Below are 17,529 nucleotides of genomic sequence, written 5' to 3'. Positions count from 1 at the left end.
TCCCACAACAGATGGACAATCCTGACAGGTGCTGACCAAATGCCAGTGCTTGCACAAATGCTCTGCCCCTGCCTAGAGCACACCACAAATTGCTGACACTGACTAAGGCTTTGCAGCAGAAAAGGATGCAACAGGCAGAGGGGGAGGGATGAGCCTTGCAATGACAAAACACTTGAGTGTTTGAAACACTTCAGTGCTCCGTGCGTGAAAAAAAAAGGCACAAACCCCAAAAACATCATCTCTGTTCTTGATCCCAAGTATCAGCTTGGGAAAGAGAAATTGGGGGGAGAGAGAAATTGGGGGGAGAGAGAAATTGGGGGGAGAGAGAAATTGGGGGGAGAGAGAAATTGGGGGGAGAGAGAAATTGGGGGGAGAGAGAAATTGGGGGGAGAGAGAAATTGGGGGGAGAGAGAAATTGGGGGGAGAGAGAAATTGGGGGGAGAGAGAAATTGGGGGGAGAGAGAAATTGGGGGGAGAGAGAAATCATGTACGCCTAGGATGCATTCTGGCTAAGGCCTTACTTTTGGGGTTTATTTGGTTTAGGGTTTGTTTTTGTTTGCTTAAGTAAAATAAAATTTTAAAATTACATACAACTTTACCTGAGATCAGTTTGCTCCAATTATCTGCTTTTCCATATTCTGTATTTTTCAACCATAAGTAACTGCCAGAAAGGCAGCTCTTACAACATTAAGTTATTTATATACTCTGCTAATGATAATGTTCAGGAGCACTAAGCATTAATGTTTCATTAACTGAACTGCACACATCTAAGAGGATGCATTCACCATAGAACTGCTCTAACAACACATTTGACCTCTTCTAGAGCCAAATTTGTCTAGATTCAAAGAAGCAAATGCTCCCTGCTCAGGAAGAAAATGTGTGACTACACAATCCTGAAACACTATTAGAAGAAAAAACTGCTGCTAATCTAAATATTCCAGCACCCAGGGACTTAAAAATATTTAATACCTACTCAGATCTCCTTAAAAGGAAGCCAAACAAAAAAAGAATACCCGCCACATGACCTCCACTGAACTACAGTGACTGAACAGAGAATGAACACAACTTCATTATAAAACTTCAGTTATTCCCACTTTCTCTCCACAGTCAGCACCCTGGGTAAGTTACGGAAATGAACTCACCAAAAGGTAATTCAAATCTTGTGTCCAGCAAAATTTTATGAGGAGTTGGGTTTTTGGTTCCACAGATTTCATCATGTTTCATTACAACTTCTGCCTCCAGAGTAGACCACTCCCCAGGACCCTCCTGTGAATCAAAGCCCACAGGTGAACAAACATTCAAGTCTGAAGAAGTTTATGCACCAATTCTACACTTTTGCTAAAACAGTCCAAAACGAGCTTTGTGACATTACTAACCCTATTTTAACATCAAATTACATCCATTCAGCACACACTGGCTTTTTCTTCCAAACTAGATTTCTTCTAAATCTCAGCGGCATCTACCAGAGCAAGCAGCAAAAAGAAGTGCTGCCTTCTCAGTGGAACTGCAAAGGTAGACCCTCAAAGGCAGGACAGAGGAGTATCTGGACAGTGAGAGGAGCACTAGCCAGACCTCACAGCCACACTGCAGGGCATCCCCACTCTTCTCCTTTTATGGAAAATATAATCTCTCTCCCTGTTCAAATCCAATAATCTTCTAAGTAATAGCACAAAGTATACCTAACACTACAGGCAGAAGCCTTAGAAGAAGCGCAGATGTGCTCTGGGCCTGCCTTTTCAGCTGGACAAGACAGAGGCCTTTAGCAGTAAGTTATAGGAATTTGACCATCACAATAAGCAGTCAGTCCTTAAGACTTCACACACTTGTGCTCCTTAACAGATCAGGCCCCAGTGGTTGAGTCCACACGAGTGAAATGACACCAAAGAGCCCTATGTAAGCTCAGTTGTGATCTCACTACAAAATCAAAACCAGTGTGATGACACAGCCCTCTCTGCTCACTCAGCCTTCCTGACTTTGCAAGTGGAAGTTTTGCTGAAGAGCTCAGTCTGGCCTGTACCAGGCCAGATCTGTAATGCATTAATTATGAACACCGGAGCAAATAAAGGTTCTCTGTCAGTTTAACCTCATCAGATTGGTGAATGGCCTTCAGAGCAATCCACACGGTCCCAACCAGGGTGTCCCATATCAGTCCTTTGTTCCATACTTCCACAATTAGGCCCAGGTCCAGCCGATTGATCTCACTGCAAGAAAAGCAAAGGCAGCACAGATGAGAAAAAAAGCAGAATACAATCTAATTTTGCTTCATGTTCTGAATTACCACCATGATTATACCAGTGAACTATTTCCACAGAGCTGTGTCAAGCTACAGAGAGCTCCTGGAAGTGTGTGGTTGAGGCAGCTCATACTCACAGGGAACATCAGTTTCTAGTAACCCACAGTTTAATACTAATTACACAAAGAGTGCAAACTAAAACCCTGAACTATGTCATGCAGGAATTGCCAGTAGGGAACTCATCTCTGCAGCTATTTACACAGGAGGAGGAAGTGTACCTTGGACCAAAACCTAGAGGTGAGCTGTTCTTGTCATCAGGTACCCCATTTCTAACAAAGTGAGTATCTCCCTTGGCAGCACAGTGACAGGAGTGTACTCTGGCAGGTGCAAACATGCCAATACTTACCTGTGAGTGGAGGTAATCCTAGCCAAAAGTAACAGTCCCACATCCAGCACAGCTGCATCAGCAGCACTACCTATTGCTCAGGACTGTGTGGCACTACTTCCTCCCCAGTACCAGCTACTTCCACATGCCACTGAGTGACAGGTTCTTACAAGTACTGATTTGAAGGTTTTAACAAACATCTTTTCTCTCATTACCAAAAGAAGACATCTCAAATTTGCTTCTTCTCCATGTTTTACAGCATTTATGCCTCACTTCTGCATGCTGGTTTATAAGATGCCTACTTCAGAACAGCCTAACACATAACACCAGACACAGGTAAAAACAATGAAGTAGAGAAGAATCCTGGGCTGTCTGTTGATATTACAGCTGTCTCACACTTATCATGAGGAAAGGGTATAACCCATAATTTTTCAAGCTCAAGGTTTCCCTTTATTACAGCTGTTAATCCCCAAAAGTAGGCATCTTGGACTGTCAGTGCTGCTGCCCTCTGCCCACATACATCAATATTATAGCTATCAAAGGAAATTTAAAAGCATGTTACTGGCTTATTTCTGTAGACTGCCATCATGGCCAAAATAAGAAAGAATTGCTGCAAATCCAAGCATCCACTTGAACTTTGCCTCCTTCTTGCAACTAAAGAGAATATCAAATTTACAAGGTTCAAGACAAACCCTACAGTAACAGTAAAGCATATAAATGTCTATTTTAAATCCAAATGCTTCTGTTCTTGTTTGAGACACAGGAATTGAGGTTAGGAGCATCCAGACTTGAATGGCTCAATCTGGAACAGTTCAAAATTGAGCTATTACACAGCCTTCCATGAGTTTATTGCTAACATCTCATAATTGATTCACCAGCATCCTCTGTTATGACAGGGTTACTCAGTACGGCCAAGACCTGCACCAGCACTGCTCTGCCCTCACCCTGCTTGATATTCATCTGACTGCAGGCTGATGATGAATGAGTGGCTGCTGGCTGGAACAGTGTGATGCCAGAAAGGGAAGGGAAGGAAGATATGCTCTATTTTCAGTCACAGGGTAAAACCACATACTTTGCTTCAACATAGACTGTCAGAGCAGGACACTGGTTATGATATACCCAATGGGCTCCTACAGAGATCTCCAAAGGACAGGCCACCAGGTAAGAATAATAAATAAAAAGAATTTCTGTACAGTGGCTTTGATTGCCTTTGTGTCTCCCTTTCTCCACCTTCTGGTTAGATGTAGAACAGCTTCCAAGAACAAAAGAGCTGAGACAGGCATTTGGTGTCTCTCCCTTTCAACACACACACAGGATTTAAATAAAGGCATTTCTCACAACTTCAACACCAATTTAATCAGTGGGCACTTTTACTCGAGGTGTTTCTGCAAATATGTAGTAAATATGTAGTTATTTCAAAGCTCCTTCAAAATTCGAAGATGCCCCCAAGGAATACACTGAAGTGCTCCACTGGTCTGGTAAATAGCCAAACCTTAAACAACTCCAGAACCCCAAATTCTATGCTTTGTCTCACAAGGAGTTTGGCAGCAAAACCAACAAACACATACAGGAAGTATTTTTTTGCTTGTGGTCTGTTCTTCTACTATGCCTCATGAAAAAGGTAAACACAGTGCAAACAGTAAAAGCAGCCTTCCCCTTGGGGAAAAACTGCTGTGCTCAAAATCCTTTTCCAACTTCAGAAAGAGTAAACTGGAGAACAGCAGTATTGGAATACCAGCACTATTTCCCATAGGACAACTTAATGTACACAAGATCATGCAAAACACATTCGTTCCCACATTTAATATTTCTGTTATGAGGAGACACCAGAACTACTGTGGAGTTGCTTGGTTAAAGCAGGGACAATAATGGCAAGGTAGTTCAGCTAATATTCTGCTTCCATATTCCCTAGCAACTAATTATGGAGCGTCTCAGTGACCTTACAGCATGCTAGCTAAGCTCCCAGCTGATACCAGAGAGCAGCTCCAGGAGCTGCTTGAGGGGAGGGAGGAGGAGCAACCATGAGAGCCTTCATCCAACACATTCAAGTGCATTCTTAAATCACAGCTGAGAAGCCTCCTCTGTAGCTGGCTGGGTTTAAAGCTAACTGCAGCCCACAGGATGAGTACAAATTACAGGCAGAAAGAGCTAGTAGTTTGATATGGGCATGTGACTTGGAGGACAGGTTCAATTCCTTGTCCTAGCCTTACCCACTCTTGAATGTTCGACATCAGTGACAGCCATGGCCTCTGTCTGACCAGGAGCTGGAGAGCCGAGCAGATGCTGGTGTTCAGGAGTGTGTGTGTTTCACCAGATGCCAAAGGACAGGCTCCAAACTCTCCGTGCAGGACCACACACCTCTTGGGCTAGTCCAAAAGCAGAGTACCACCAAACAAGGGAGGTGGGAGCACAGCCATAATGAAAATTCTGTACTGACCTATTTGACTTTAGCCTGAGGCAACAACCTCCCACTTTCAGCTGATAAGGAACAAACTGTTGCTGGATTAGGAAACATATTCACAAAATTCCATGGGGGTCTCTTACTACAGATACTATGTAACCACCTCAAACCCACTCAGAAACAGCAGCATTAGCTTTGACCTCACAAGATGAATACAACATCATTTCCCCCCACTCAGTATATTTAGTTTAATTTGCCTTACAAAGCTATAGAAACAGAAGCAGATAGAGTACAATCAATAAATAATTTATCCACCAGAAAAAAAGCCCACCATTCTAAAAGATAGTGGGAAATCCTCGGCTACATGTCACATCTATGAGAACCAAAGCAAATCAGAAGTGCCAATCGTACTGGAAGCCCTGGAAAAGCTGGAATTTACTGGTTTTGCTGTTCATGGAGCAGCTCCCAACTGAGGTAACCAGGATCACCTTGTAGAGGCCCTGAGTGCACTAACACCACATCTTAATTGCTGTGACCAGCTTCTCCAGCCACGGACACCATGCCCAGGAGCTCCATTTTTAAGCTCAGCTATGAGCCTTTAGTCCTTGGCTAATCTATGCTGTAAGCGATTGTGCATCTTGAGCTTACAGGCACAGTTGTGCCCATACTGGCCAAGGACAACATCAATCCCTGACACAACCCACACAGTAACTTCACAGTTCAATTTCAGACCTGGTCTCTCACTATGTACCTGACTGGCACTTGCCAGTCCATGGCACCAGCAGACACAATCTCCCAACATGCATCCTCCACCACAGGCCAATGTGTACAACAGGAAAGAAAATTATTTAGGTTGTCACCAGGCTTGTGCATTTTACCTACCCAAACATTCCAATTCCTACACACACTAGCAGCTCTGAATGAACACAGGGCTGTGGAAGGACTCAACCATGAGCACCTCATGCTGTGCACACCATACTTACAACATAAAATCCTGTTCCCAGCAGGGCTGGTCACCTCGCACGGCCACCGTCGTGCTCTTCACATTTTGCACTTTCAAGGTCACGTATGTATTGAATTTATCTGGGAAATGAGACACAAAATGTTATCTCTATCATCATACCCTTTCATCACATGACCTGCAACATTTTCAGTTCATACAGTGCATTCAGAGAGACCTCAGATGAAAGGCCCATATGGGAAGATATCACCGGGTTTAAGAAGCCAAATGTTCAAGCTGTTTTCCACCTGCATCAAATTTTCAATCACAGCTTTTTTAGAAATCCAAGCACAAATGAACAAAAACACACAACTGTTCACTTGCAGCAAGACAGGGACAAAGAGTGTAAAATGCTACAGAACGAAACACTTAGTATGATGCTGCTCCTGAAATGCAGACAGGAGGAGACAGTCTGAAGGCACAGGACCCATTATAAATACCAAGCAGTGTGAAAAACAAACTTGCAAAACATACAAGCAAGAGGTTAGGTTGATAATATCATCTCCTCCCTTGTGACCCAACTGCTGCCCTAGTCCCAACTCAGTTTTCTACCCATGAGTCCACAAAGAACTTTGCAGGCCAGTCAGGGGAAGGAGAAAAATACAGATTTATTGATAAATGTGCTGAAACTGACCTGACCAAGGAAAACCACAACACACTCACAACTAAACAAGGTGTTTCACTTTGACAAGCTAAGTGTTTACTTTTCATTTTAAATCTGAAGAAAAATCCTGGAAGAACTTTTTCCTAGTTTCTGCTATCTCTTTGCTAATAAAACCAAGAGCAGCAAAGCACAGACTCATTCAAAGTTTGAATATCAGCATCCAAGAATGAACAAACTCCCTTTTAAGGGGAGTTATCACCTCAGGCCTATCACTCTCAAACAGCCTGGAACAGGACATGCTAAGTACCCAGAAATCAGTGTACATATTTTCATACTTTGATGTTCTGCTACATCTATTCCTAGTGTTCAATCTCAAGTCAATTTTAATACTGTCAAAATTTCACAAGGAAGACAAAGATAAAACAGCCAACATAGCTTTACAAAGGGGAAATAATGGCTGACAAATCTGATGACCTTCCAGGGCTACAGCACTGGTGGATGGGGCAGGCATTGTCAGTCTGGACTTGGGCAAAGCATTTGACACTGTCTTGCACAACATCCTCATCTTTAAATCTTTAAGAGAGCCATGGATTGGTTGCATGCAGCACCCTGTGGACAAAGAACTGGCTGGCTGGCCACATCCTAAGTGGTTCATTGTCCATCTGGTGACCAGTGACAAGTGGTGTCCCTCACAGGTCAGAACTGGGGCTGATACTGTTCATTATCTTTGTCAGTGACAGGGACAGTGGGATTGAGGGCACCCTCAGGAAATTCACTGATGATACCTAGCTGTGTGGTGCAGTCATGCTCTGGAGAGAAGGGATGCCATCTAGAGGCACCTGGACAGGCTGGAAAGGTGGGACTGTGCAAACCGCATGAAGTCGGTTGGTGAGTAAGCGAACATAAGCCAGCAGTGAGTGCTCACAGCCCAGAACGCCAAACGTATCCCCAGACGCAATCAAAGGAGCATGAGCAGCAGGTGGAGGAAGACAATTCATCCCCTCTGCTCTCACGATATCCCACCTGGATTACTGCACACAGTAATAAGAAGGACATGCAAGTGTTGGAGCAAGTGCAGAGAGGAAACAGAGTTGGTTTGAAGAAGAGGGAGCCCCTCACCTATGAAACAGGCTGAGAAAGTTGGGGCTGTTCAGCCTGGCAAAGAGAAGGTTGTGTGGAGATTTCATAGTAATCTTCCAATATCTGAAGGGGCCTACAGGGAATCCAGAAAGGGACTTTTCATCAGGGACCATGATGATAGGACAGGAATAATAAATACAAATTGAAAGAGGGGAAATTCAGTTAGATATTAGGAAGAAATTCTTTATTGTGAAGGTGTTGAGACATCAAGGAAGTTGTAGATGCCCAATCCTGGCCAGGTTGAGGCCAGGTTACAAAAGGCACTGCACAACCTGGTCTAGTGGAAGGTGTCTCTGCCCATGGCATGGAACTAAATGATTCTTTAGGTCCTTTCCAAATCCTTAACAAAGTTTTCTGCCATAATCTGAGGACAGCTATATCCAAAGAATTAAGATGAACAAGTAGTTATGAATACAGCTGTGCAACAGCTTCAGATCTAAACACTTAAACAGTTGTTATTCTAGAATTTTTTATTTATAAGCATGTTATGTAAGTTCTTATTCTCTTGTAAACTGTACATCAAATTTTAACTGATAAACCCATTTGTTTGCTAAGGGATTCCTTGCCAGCTTCTGAACCACAGCAAAAAGAAGTTGCCCAGACTGTACATTCTGGGTGTCACTAGCTGTTTGTTTTTGTTTTATTATGCAGACACAAAACCTAGAGGATGGGATTTTAATTCCAAGAACAGCCATTATGGACTGCCATATAAGAGAATGATTCACTTCTGCAGTTCCATCCAGCAATCCCAGTCAGGACTGAGAAGGCACTAAATCCACAGACTCACACACCAGTTCTGCTTAGTGGACATTTTCAGACCCTGTTTTGAGCAGGGACAGAGGCAGGATGAGATTAAAGGGCCAGGTGGGTGGGAAAGGGTGACAGTAAAGGAACACATTTCCTCATTCGTCACCTGTTCAGGTCAGATTGAGCAAATAGAGGTTTCTTAGCACTGTGACACCAGTCACAGCCTCAAGCTTTTTAGTAATTCAAACTGGCTGGATTCTCAAAGCAGATTAGGTCACTCCTAAGGAGAACATGAAGGAGCTAAGATGAGGTGGAGCAAAACTGGAGGGAGTAGCATGAACAGCAGTGAGAGAGCAAACAAGCAGTAGATCATGACTTACCTGGTGGTCCATGGAGTTTAGCTTTCTTTACTGTAAAGAGAAAAAAGGAAAAGAACAAAATAAGAGACTGTCAGTGATTTTTATCCTGCTACAGTTTTCTTTGAGTTAAAGCATCACAGTGCATCATATTAACCGGACAACATCTCCTGCACAGTCTTTGTAGCTGAAAATTCACACTCGGTTAAACAGATCTGGAGATAAAAACTCCTTTGTACTCCATGGCACCTCTCTGAAGTGATGCATCTAAAAAAACAATCACAGGCTGAATGTTTGGAAGGCAGTGTGATATGTCTAAGGCAAAGCAATCTCAACATCAGTTCTTTGCAACCAGAAGTTACTGCTGCTTAGCAAGTTAGCATTTCATACCACCTCACTTACAAAGTTACTTACAAACACTCTAGAAGAAATAAACATTTCTTTATAAACAAATAAATTCTCCTAACATTGTATAGAAGACTACAAATTGAAAATAATCAACCCCAAACAGCAGCTCAGTAAGTAGCTCTATACTATGACATTGTCAATTAAATCAAATAAGCCAAACAAACACCAGTGTAAACTCAAATGTCATTTTTACAAGCTTTACTCTGTTAATTTAATTCCAGGATAGTATTTATATATAAAAATAGAATTGTTAAAACATAAAACAGTATTGGCTCTTATCTCACCAGATGGAGAAGGTCCATGTCTACCTAGGGGAGATTTTGTTTACATTTCCCTTTTGCAAGCTCATATCCTCACTAGAATTGCTAAGTGTAAGCACTAAGAGAAGACATCTCTAGGATTCAGCTAGTTTTCTCAGTGGAAAACCAACACTAAGAAGCTGGTGCAGTGAAATTTCCTCCAGAAAACAGCTGCCAATACTTATTAGAGGCTCACAGTGTCCACATTTCAAGATAAAAGTTCCAAAAAGAAACATTAAAAAATTAAAACAACTTTTGTTTTAAAATGTCCTGACATCATTACACTCAGAGCTGCAACAGAGTGTTATGACAGTCTTGCTATTTGAGAAATTCTCCTTTGTGAGCATTTACAGTCCAGGTAGATGCCCTGCATGAAGAAAAGTGCTGCACCAGGTACATTATGAACTGTTACTGTTAAAAGGGCTGCAGCTTTCACCTAGACTGACAAGGACCACAAGCCTTTAGGTCCAAAATAAATTGGTTCATTTTCTCCCAGAAAGCATGAAGCATTCCTGATGCTGAACCTAAAGGTGCAAGCAACACACAATAGTGTGCCCAGTGCTCTCAACTGAAGGTACAGACTCCTTTAAATCTCCAAATCAGACTGTTTAACCTCTGAGAAATATGCAGGACAATCTCCTCACTTTCTAGGTTCCTTTGCATACCACACAAAAGCAGACATTTCATTAAATACTGCCCTGGAGTGGGCAGGCACCAGCTTATCTCTGAACCCCCCTGCTCCCCTCCTTTGCAAGAGGCAGGAGACAAAGAAACAAGTGCGTGTGCTTGGGGGAAAAAAGGCAAAGGCAGGCAGGGGTCACAGAGGAAGCTCCAGCTGGCCTCTCCCTGTTTGTAACAAGCTCCACTACTGTTAGCAGGGAAGCAGAAGTAACCCCAGTGTAGAAATTTGGTATTATGTGCTAAAAAAGCCACTGGAGTGGGCGACTGGCTCCTGAGCACAGAGATGCAGCCTGTGCAGTGGCAATACGCAAACTAAGAGAGCTGCCGTCTGTGGACTGCTCTAAATATTCAGAGGTTGCTTTGATGAAAGGCAGCAAACCCTGCAGCTGAGGGGGATGGATGCCTGTGTAGGGCCTCACCAAGAGCTGTCCCAGGGACATCGCGAGGAAGCAGCCAGACTAAACAAAGATCACAAGCCTGCTACAGACACACATGACAAAAATGGAATCCTTAGCAACTCCCAGGAATGAGCACCATGCCTCTAGACGAAGTGCATTAAATAAATGACACCTTTAGCTGCAGAAATAAAACTTCTAAGAGCTGAATCACAAACCTGGGAGTCTCATCTCACCAGTGATTCTTTTGCTTTATATGCAAACCTGTGTAGCATGTCCAAAAAGTTCCAAAGAGTCACTTTCCATGGGAAAGGGACTTGGATGTGCTTTTATTTTGTTAGTCCCAGGGGAAAGCACTTCATAGGGGTGTGCAGAAAGCATTGCAAAGGTGCGGCTGCCAGAACATCTCCCAGGACTGTCTGAGAGAGTGCAAGATTCCCCATATGAGAGTTTGAATTTCTGGGAGCTCCGAGCTGGAATGGGCCGCTAAGGCCCAGCCAGTTTGTCAGGCCAGGGAATTTGGGAATTTGCAGGTCAGAGGCACTGCACCTGAACGCCATGCACCATGCCACAAACGACCACAGCTTTCCAAAGAAACACTGCTAAGGAAACTTCTGTATCCACACCCACCCCTTCTCTCTGGTTAGATCTCCTCTATGCCAAGATCTCAAGGAAGGACTCAAAGTTGAGTTCTGAAGCTCTATGGAAACCTGATACATTAATTACTCAGCATTACAGTGAAGGCTGAAAAGTTATTGTTACGTAATACAGCATGAAAGCAAGCCATGTGTAACAGTACATTTTTATAATATAAAATCTCATTTTTATAATATAAAATCTCTTTTTTATAATACAAAACCTGTATCACAAAATGAAACGGTTCTCTAGAGCACACAGCAACACCAGGTTCTACAGGTACAGCTGTTCCTGCATTGCCACAAAGCAAAATCCTAAACATAACATAAGCTAATGGTCTAGATCAGGTGTTTCCTGACACACTCCCAGTTATCCCACAGTACTCCTGGTCTCTGGGGAAGGAACATTTTTAAACCAGCTGGAGATGTCAAATTCTGTTCAGTTTCAAATGGCTTCTCTAAGCACATGGGCAGCTGGAAGTCCATCCATTCAGACACAAATATCAAACTATGCTGATCCTATGCCACTGCACAGGACGAGCAGGGCACCAAGGAGGGAATGAAAATGACAGACAACTAGAAAGGAAGGTAAGACCTAGTGCTTTGCACTGCCATGTGCTAGCACTTCATGAAAGAGATGTACCTGCTGTCCATGCACACAAAGATCCATTTAATCTCCAAGAAAGACTCAATCATATCAGAGATACAGCTGTTCCATGGAGTTATTAGAAAGCAGACACTTGATGTAAACATTAAATTCATCCAGAGATTTTTTTCTTCCAGATGTTCTACAGTTATCGCTTTCAAAGGACTGGAGGATCAGACAAACTCCTAAAGACTAGGAAATGAAAACACAAGCCAGAAATCAGAAATTTAAAAAAAATGTTCAGAATCATTGTGGGAGGATGAAAAAACAATAGCAGACCATACACCAGAGTACTCTTAAGCTCAGTTCTAAGGAGAAAACCTTGTTATCCACATATTTTTCAAACAGTCTGAATGATTTTTTTTTTCCTGAGCAGGTGCTACATACACCAGTGAGATAATTAAAATTAAGCATGTCAAATTACTGCAAGGCTCAGAAAACACTCTGCTCAAACCTCCTAAGCAGGCACATGGTCATATTCAGTTAAAGGCAGCCCAAGTGTTCTGGACACCTGCACATCCCAGATCATCTTTAACACCTGCTTGCAAAGGAGAGGAATGCAACACAGGGAGTGCCTGAGCAGATGGCCAAAAGATTACAGTCCAACTAAATCAGCACATGACTTACCACCCGGTCACTCCTCACACTAGAACAAAATCTACATCCCTTCACAGGGGACAATAAAGTGCCATGCAGGGGCTGTGGGAGAAATTGGAAGAATGGAAGGGCGCAGTTTTAATTACCACTTTTAAAAAGAAATGCAATGCTGAAAGCAGAGCATTGAAAATGCATTTTCCTGATCAGCTACTTGATAAATAGCTTCCTCCTCCCTGTGAAACACAAATGCAGCATTAATGTATTTTTGAGAGCACTCTAACTTCTACCATAACTTTCCCTAGCTGAACAGCAGAATCAATACATATTTCCATTTCACTCTGCTTTTCCCACCTTTTCCAGGTGGTCAGACTTCACTGTACAGTGACATGCAGCACTAGGTGCAAAGGTTGCTTAAACAACAGAAATAAGAGACCACAGCAAGCTGCTGATACTACCCAAGACTAAGTCAACACACCAAATTCACACCCATGCGCCCTCCAGCAGGCATGCAGAAGCGAGGGGAACCCTCCTGTGAGGGATGCAATTGTTAGGCAATGCTCCTGCCCGTCACTTCCTATCACTCAGCCTTTGGAAACAATTTTGCTGCCTGAACCCTGCACCAACAGCTATAGCACGCACAAACCACATTGCAGAGCCAGAAAATCAACACCTCCTACTCACTCCTTGGAAGTTTTTGATAAAATTCACGACAGGCTGGCAAGTGGCTCAAGACTGGCACTTTTAACAAGGACTGCTCTGTCCCTGGAGATTCCACCCTGACACACAAGGATCTCTCACAGAATCACAGAGTGGATCAGGTCAGAAGGGAACAGTGTGGGTCATCTGGTCCAACCTCCCAGCTCAAGCAGGGTCATCCCAGAGCACACAGCACAGGATTGAGTCCAGAGGATTCTTGAATACCTCCAAGGAGGGAGACTCCAGAACCTCTCAGCCTCCCCTGGAGATCAAAAGATGTACAGCCTCTACACACTCTCATATTCCACCTGAGGGCGAGGAGCCCTTCTCTTTCCCGCTACTCAAACCCAAAAGGTGCTCCAGCCTGGATGAAGCAGAGGCCATGAAGTGACCTCACCTGTGATTTGAACTCAGTCACTGTTCTGTTTCACACGATCCCTATTAAAGCCCAACAGCATCAGTTATGCCATTAACTGCAATTGCAAGTGCTGTAGCAGAACAGCAGTACTGACTGTGCCATGAAACTCTTCTCCTCCCTTCATAATTCCTAAGTAAGGAAAAGCTGGATAAAACAGCAGTTTAGTGGTTTTCCAAGTCCAAAGATTCAATGTGGCACAGCCACCTTGATATTCCCAGCCTGAGGCAGGTGTAAGAAGAAAGGCTCCACTGCATTCGCATACATTTAGAGTAAAATTACGTTCAGAAGGAAGAGATTTTCCTGAACTAGCTCGGAGGAAGGATAATTGCACAGGAGGCTGCGGGGACCCAACACTCAGCAGCATCTCAACAGCTTCTGCTGTAACTGCAGAGCCCCAGCAGGGTCTCCAACTTGTCCCAGCAGAGCCCTGCAGAGCTGGGGTGGCTCCTGCAGTCAAGGCTCCTGCAGCCTCAGGGGCCACTGAGACTCACAGAGAATGTGACCTAAGTCACATTCAGTACTTTGTTTCTCTGCCAGGCAAAACAAACCACTGGTTTACATATAAACATTGTTCCACTCTAGCAGGAAAGAAAGTACTTTATGCCCCAGTATTCTCTTTGAGAATGATGTGATGGAAACACAGCGGGTACCTTCATGGACCAACAGTCCTAAAAGCTGAGACTGAATTCACAGTGCACGGGGGATAACATTCTGTTATTGCTTAATGTGAAAAGAGGGCTGGGACGACCACAGAACTGCTCCGCTGCCAGAAGGAAGAGCCACTGGGAAATGCCACTCTGCTCAGTAACTGACAGAGAGCAGGAAAACAATGTAGGTTTTCATCAGAGTCCCAAGAACGAATATTGCTCCTAAATCAGAATTTTTCTGATTTAGTACTTGAAACAGTCCTTCAAAAATCCATTACCTCTTTGATTCAGACAACTGTGGGGGAACCTAGACAGCCAAGTTTACCTCAACTGAACCGAGGGATCGATCTGCTTTAATAAGTAGTCCGGAATAAATGGAATAGACGCGATACGGGTCCATTAATTTTTAATAGTTCATAGAAATGAAAACAAAAAAAAAAAAGTCCAACATACCACAAAGCACTTACATATTGCATTTTCCAATCATGTAGCAAAGAGCTTTCTTCAATTTGACCACTCTGAATGCCCACAGGACAGATTGACTTGCCCTTCTCAAGCCCTTGGGAACCACATCAAACAAAGCGAAGATACATTCCCTTCAGCAACCAGCCATTACTCACATTACTCAAGGATTCCTCTCAGGAAGGGAGTGGGCAAAAGAGAGTTTTTAATCTGTAGTCTGTGATAGCAAATTGATCTACCCAAGAGATTTCTGTATTGCCAGATGTCTTGAAAATGAATTAGAATCCTTCCTAATTCACATGAATTAGCATCTTCCTGCTCAGATGATCTGCAAATTCATTACCCTGTCCAGAGGCACACAAATCTAGTAAGTTTATTTGATTTACAATACAATTTCCAACAAACAGCTTTCTACCAGCCACTCCACCCTTCCTGCCCACTGGACAGTGACTGATAGCAGTTGGACATGTGACTGCTTGCAGGGCTTTCCAAATCTCTGTGATAAGGAGACACATACCCAGTATTCTCATTCAAGGTTCAGTACCATTTCATAGAGGACTTCCAGGCACTACATAACGTACACATCCCAGTGACTCCTACACACTGCCAAACCTCACTAGATGCTCCCCTGTTCCTCTGTAAATTCTCTGGTCAGTCAAGATCCAGGGCATGCATGCACACAAGAGTCACAACCTACAGGAAGACAGCAGCCCACTCACTCCCCTCCGTAGTCCAGACATGCCAGAACTTTGGGCTCACAGCTAAGTCCCAAGGGGATATTGCTGCCTGTTTCTTGTCACTAAATTTGGCACCAACATTTGTTTCTTGCCAGAATTTTCACTTTTATGGGATGAATTTTGGTGAGCAAAGTCCTGAAACCTAAGCAGAAAACGCCTAGCTTTTATATGTAAAAGCCATATATTACAGTTGTGTCTAAGTCTCTATTAGTGCCATCGCCTACGAACATCAGAGCAACACAGCACAGTGACTGGATATCTGGACGATTCCACAATATTTCATGCACATAAACTTGGGAGAGTTTGAAGGATAATATGACGGCAAATCAACACAAACCTGACCAAACCCATAGTTAACACACTGTGCTGATCCAGTTATAAAATGAAAGATTTATATAACTATTTTGCTCAACCATCCAGTCTGATCCCCTCAGTGAAGCAGGTCATCTCATACCTCCTGAAAATATTGTCACTTTTCAACTCAGCTTTTGTGTAAAAATTAGTAAATATGTACAGCATAGCTCAGCTTGCATCATAGCTTCACAGCATTCCACTTCTTCAATCCATACCAAAGGTACTAGCTATTGTAAACAGAACAAATTTAACAACTCTGTAGGAAACCCTTTCTGGCATTTGCACAGACTCCCCACATTCTCACAGTATACCTGGAGGGGCAGATAAACTTTGCAAATCCTTTGGCAAGAACTGTTTGGCTATGGCAGTTATTTTATAATAAAAATCAGTTCTCATCAGCAAAATCAGCCTTCTTTAAAAGTTTCTACTTCTCTAAAAGGTATTTCATGTGACAGAAGGGTTGGCAATTTACTTTCTATTCTGGTTTAATGTATTAGGCAATTACTGCAAGTAGACTTCTAAACACTTTCAATGACAAAATAGATTTAGACAATTAAGAGACACATCTGGGTCTCGTTTACAGGTTAATCTGTTTCCAGATCTGATTTGACACACTGACTTAACATCACACAGGTTTTCAACTTCCTGAACTGAAGGGTTTCCTATGTATTCTTGTTTGTTGCATAGCTCAAGAACTCACCTGCCTGAAATACTCCTTGAACTATTTCACCAAGAGAAATTCACACATGAAGAAAACACTACTGAAATTCAACAAAAAAAAAAGTAGTGCTGCAGAAGATATAGGGATTGCAGCTGTGAACAGTTTTGGACAGAAAAATGAAACTTATCTCAAACACAAACTGACTTTTACTAGGGAACTATAGAACAGGAAAAATGGAATTTAAACTACGTATGCAACTTACAGATGGCAACTGTGACAGAGGATTACATTCAAAAGAAAAAATTAAAGAAGTTAGCAACTGATTCCTTCCTTGATGCAGACATCATATTGCTCTTCCAAATTCTTACACCAGCATTTCTCAGGAAAGTAGTATCAGGATGCAAGGTCAGGCTGTTGTTTGTTTGTTTGAAAACAATATTAGAAGCAGAGCAACTAGGACAGGGTTCACAGAGAGGAAGGGAGGGAGGAGATTCCCAAACAACAGGTCCCAAAACTCACAAGTACCCTCATCTCTGAACTTTTGAGTAAATACACTGATTTTACTAAAAACCCAGCACAGAACAGGAAGCACACTGCTAAAATATATACGGTACACCCTGATCATTCAGCACTGCAAAAGAAATCCAGCATTTTAAAACATGCCAATCATTTTATCCAAAAAAGCCTCAAGAGATCGCAACAATAAAATGCTTAAAACATTGATAAGCTATTTGGTAAACCACAGCTCAAATCTTTATTACATTAAACATTAGCACTTAGTGGAACTTCTGCTGTGAAACAGAAGCTGCAAGAAGTTTACTTACAGCTGATTCCAGGAAAAGCTTCCTGAAAGGCAGTAGGAAGCATTCAATTGATTTCAGATAAAGAGTAGCTGAAATAAGCTTGACATTATTGTTTTTTCTGTTGCGGAGGAGGTTGGGGGGGAAGTGTATTCATGAACCATAACAGCCAAGAAAGCTAGAATCAGATGCTGGAAGCAATAAAGAAACTAGAACATGCAGGTCTT

General features: G+C 42.8%; 1 protein-coding gene across 8 annotated transcripts in view; it reads right to left on the bottom strand.

The window, feature by feature from the left end:
• Positions 1-17,529, bottom strand: part of UNC13B (unc-13 homolog B) — a 205,960-nt gene that overhangs the window by 171,103 nt on the left and 17,328 nt on the right. For all 8 annotated transcript variants that reach the window (XM_033085072.1, XM_033085076.1, XM_033085073.1 and 5 more), the window contains exons 2-5: positions 8,891-8,920; positions 6,003-6,102; positions 2,084-2,201; positions 1,143-1,266 (exon numbers count right to left, since the gene is read on the bottom strand). In XM_033085072.1, the coding sequence (XP_032940963.1) occupies positions 1,143-1,266; positions 2,084-2,201; positions 6,003-6,102; positions 8,891-8,920 (372 nt within the window). The remainder of the gene's footprint in view (positions 1-1,142; positions 1,267-2,083; positions 2,202-6,002; positions 6,103-8,890; positions 8,921-17,529) is intronic.

This window comes from Catharus ustulatus, chromosome Z (assembly GCF_009819885.2).
Source record: "Catharus ustulatus isolate bCatUst1 chromosome Z, bCatUst1.pri.v2, whole genome shotgun sequence".
Lineage (NCBI taxonomy): Eukaryota > Metazoa > Chordata > Aves > Passeriformes > Turdidae > Catharus > Catharus ustulatus.
Note: the sequence above shows the minus strand (reverse complement) of the source record. Positions and strands in the feature narration are given on the sequence as shown.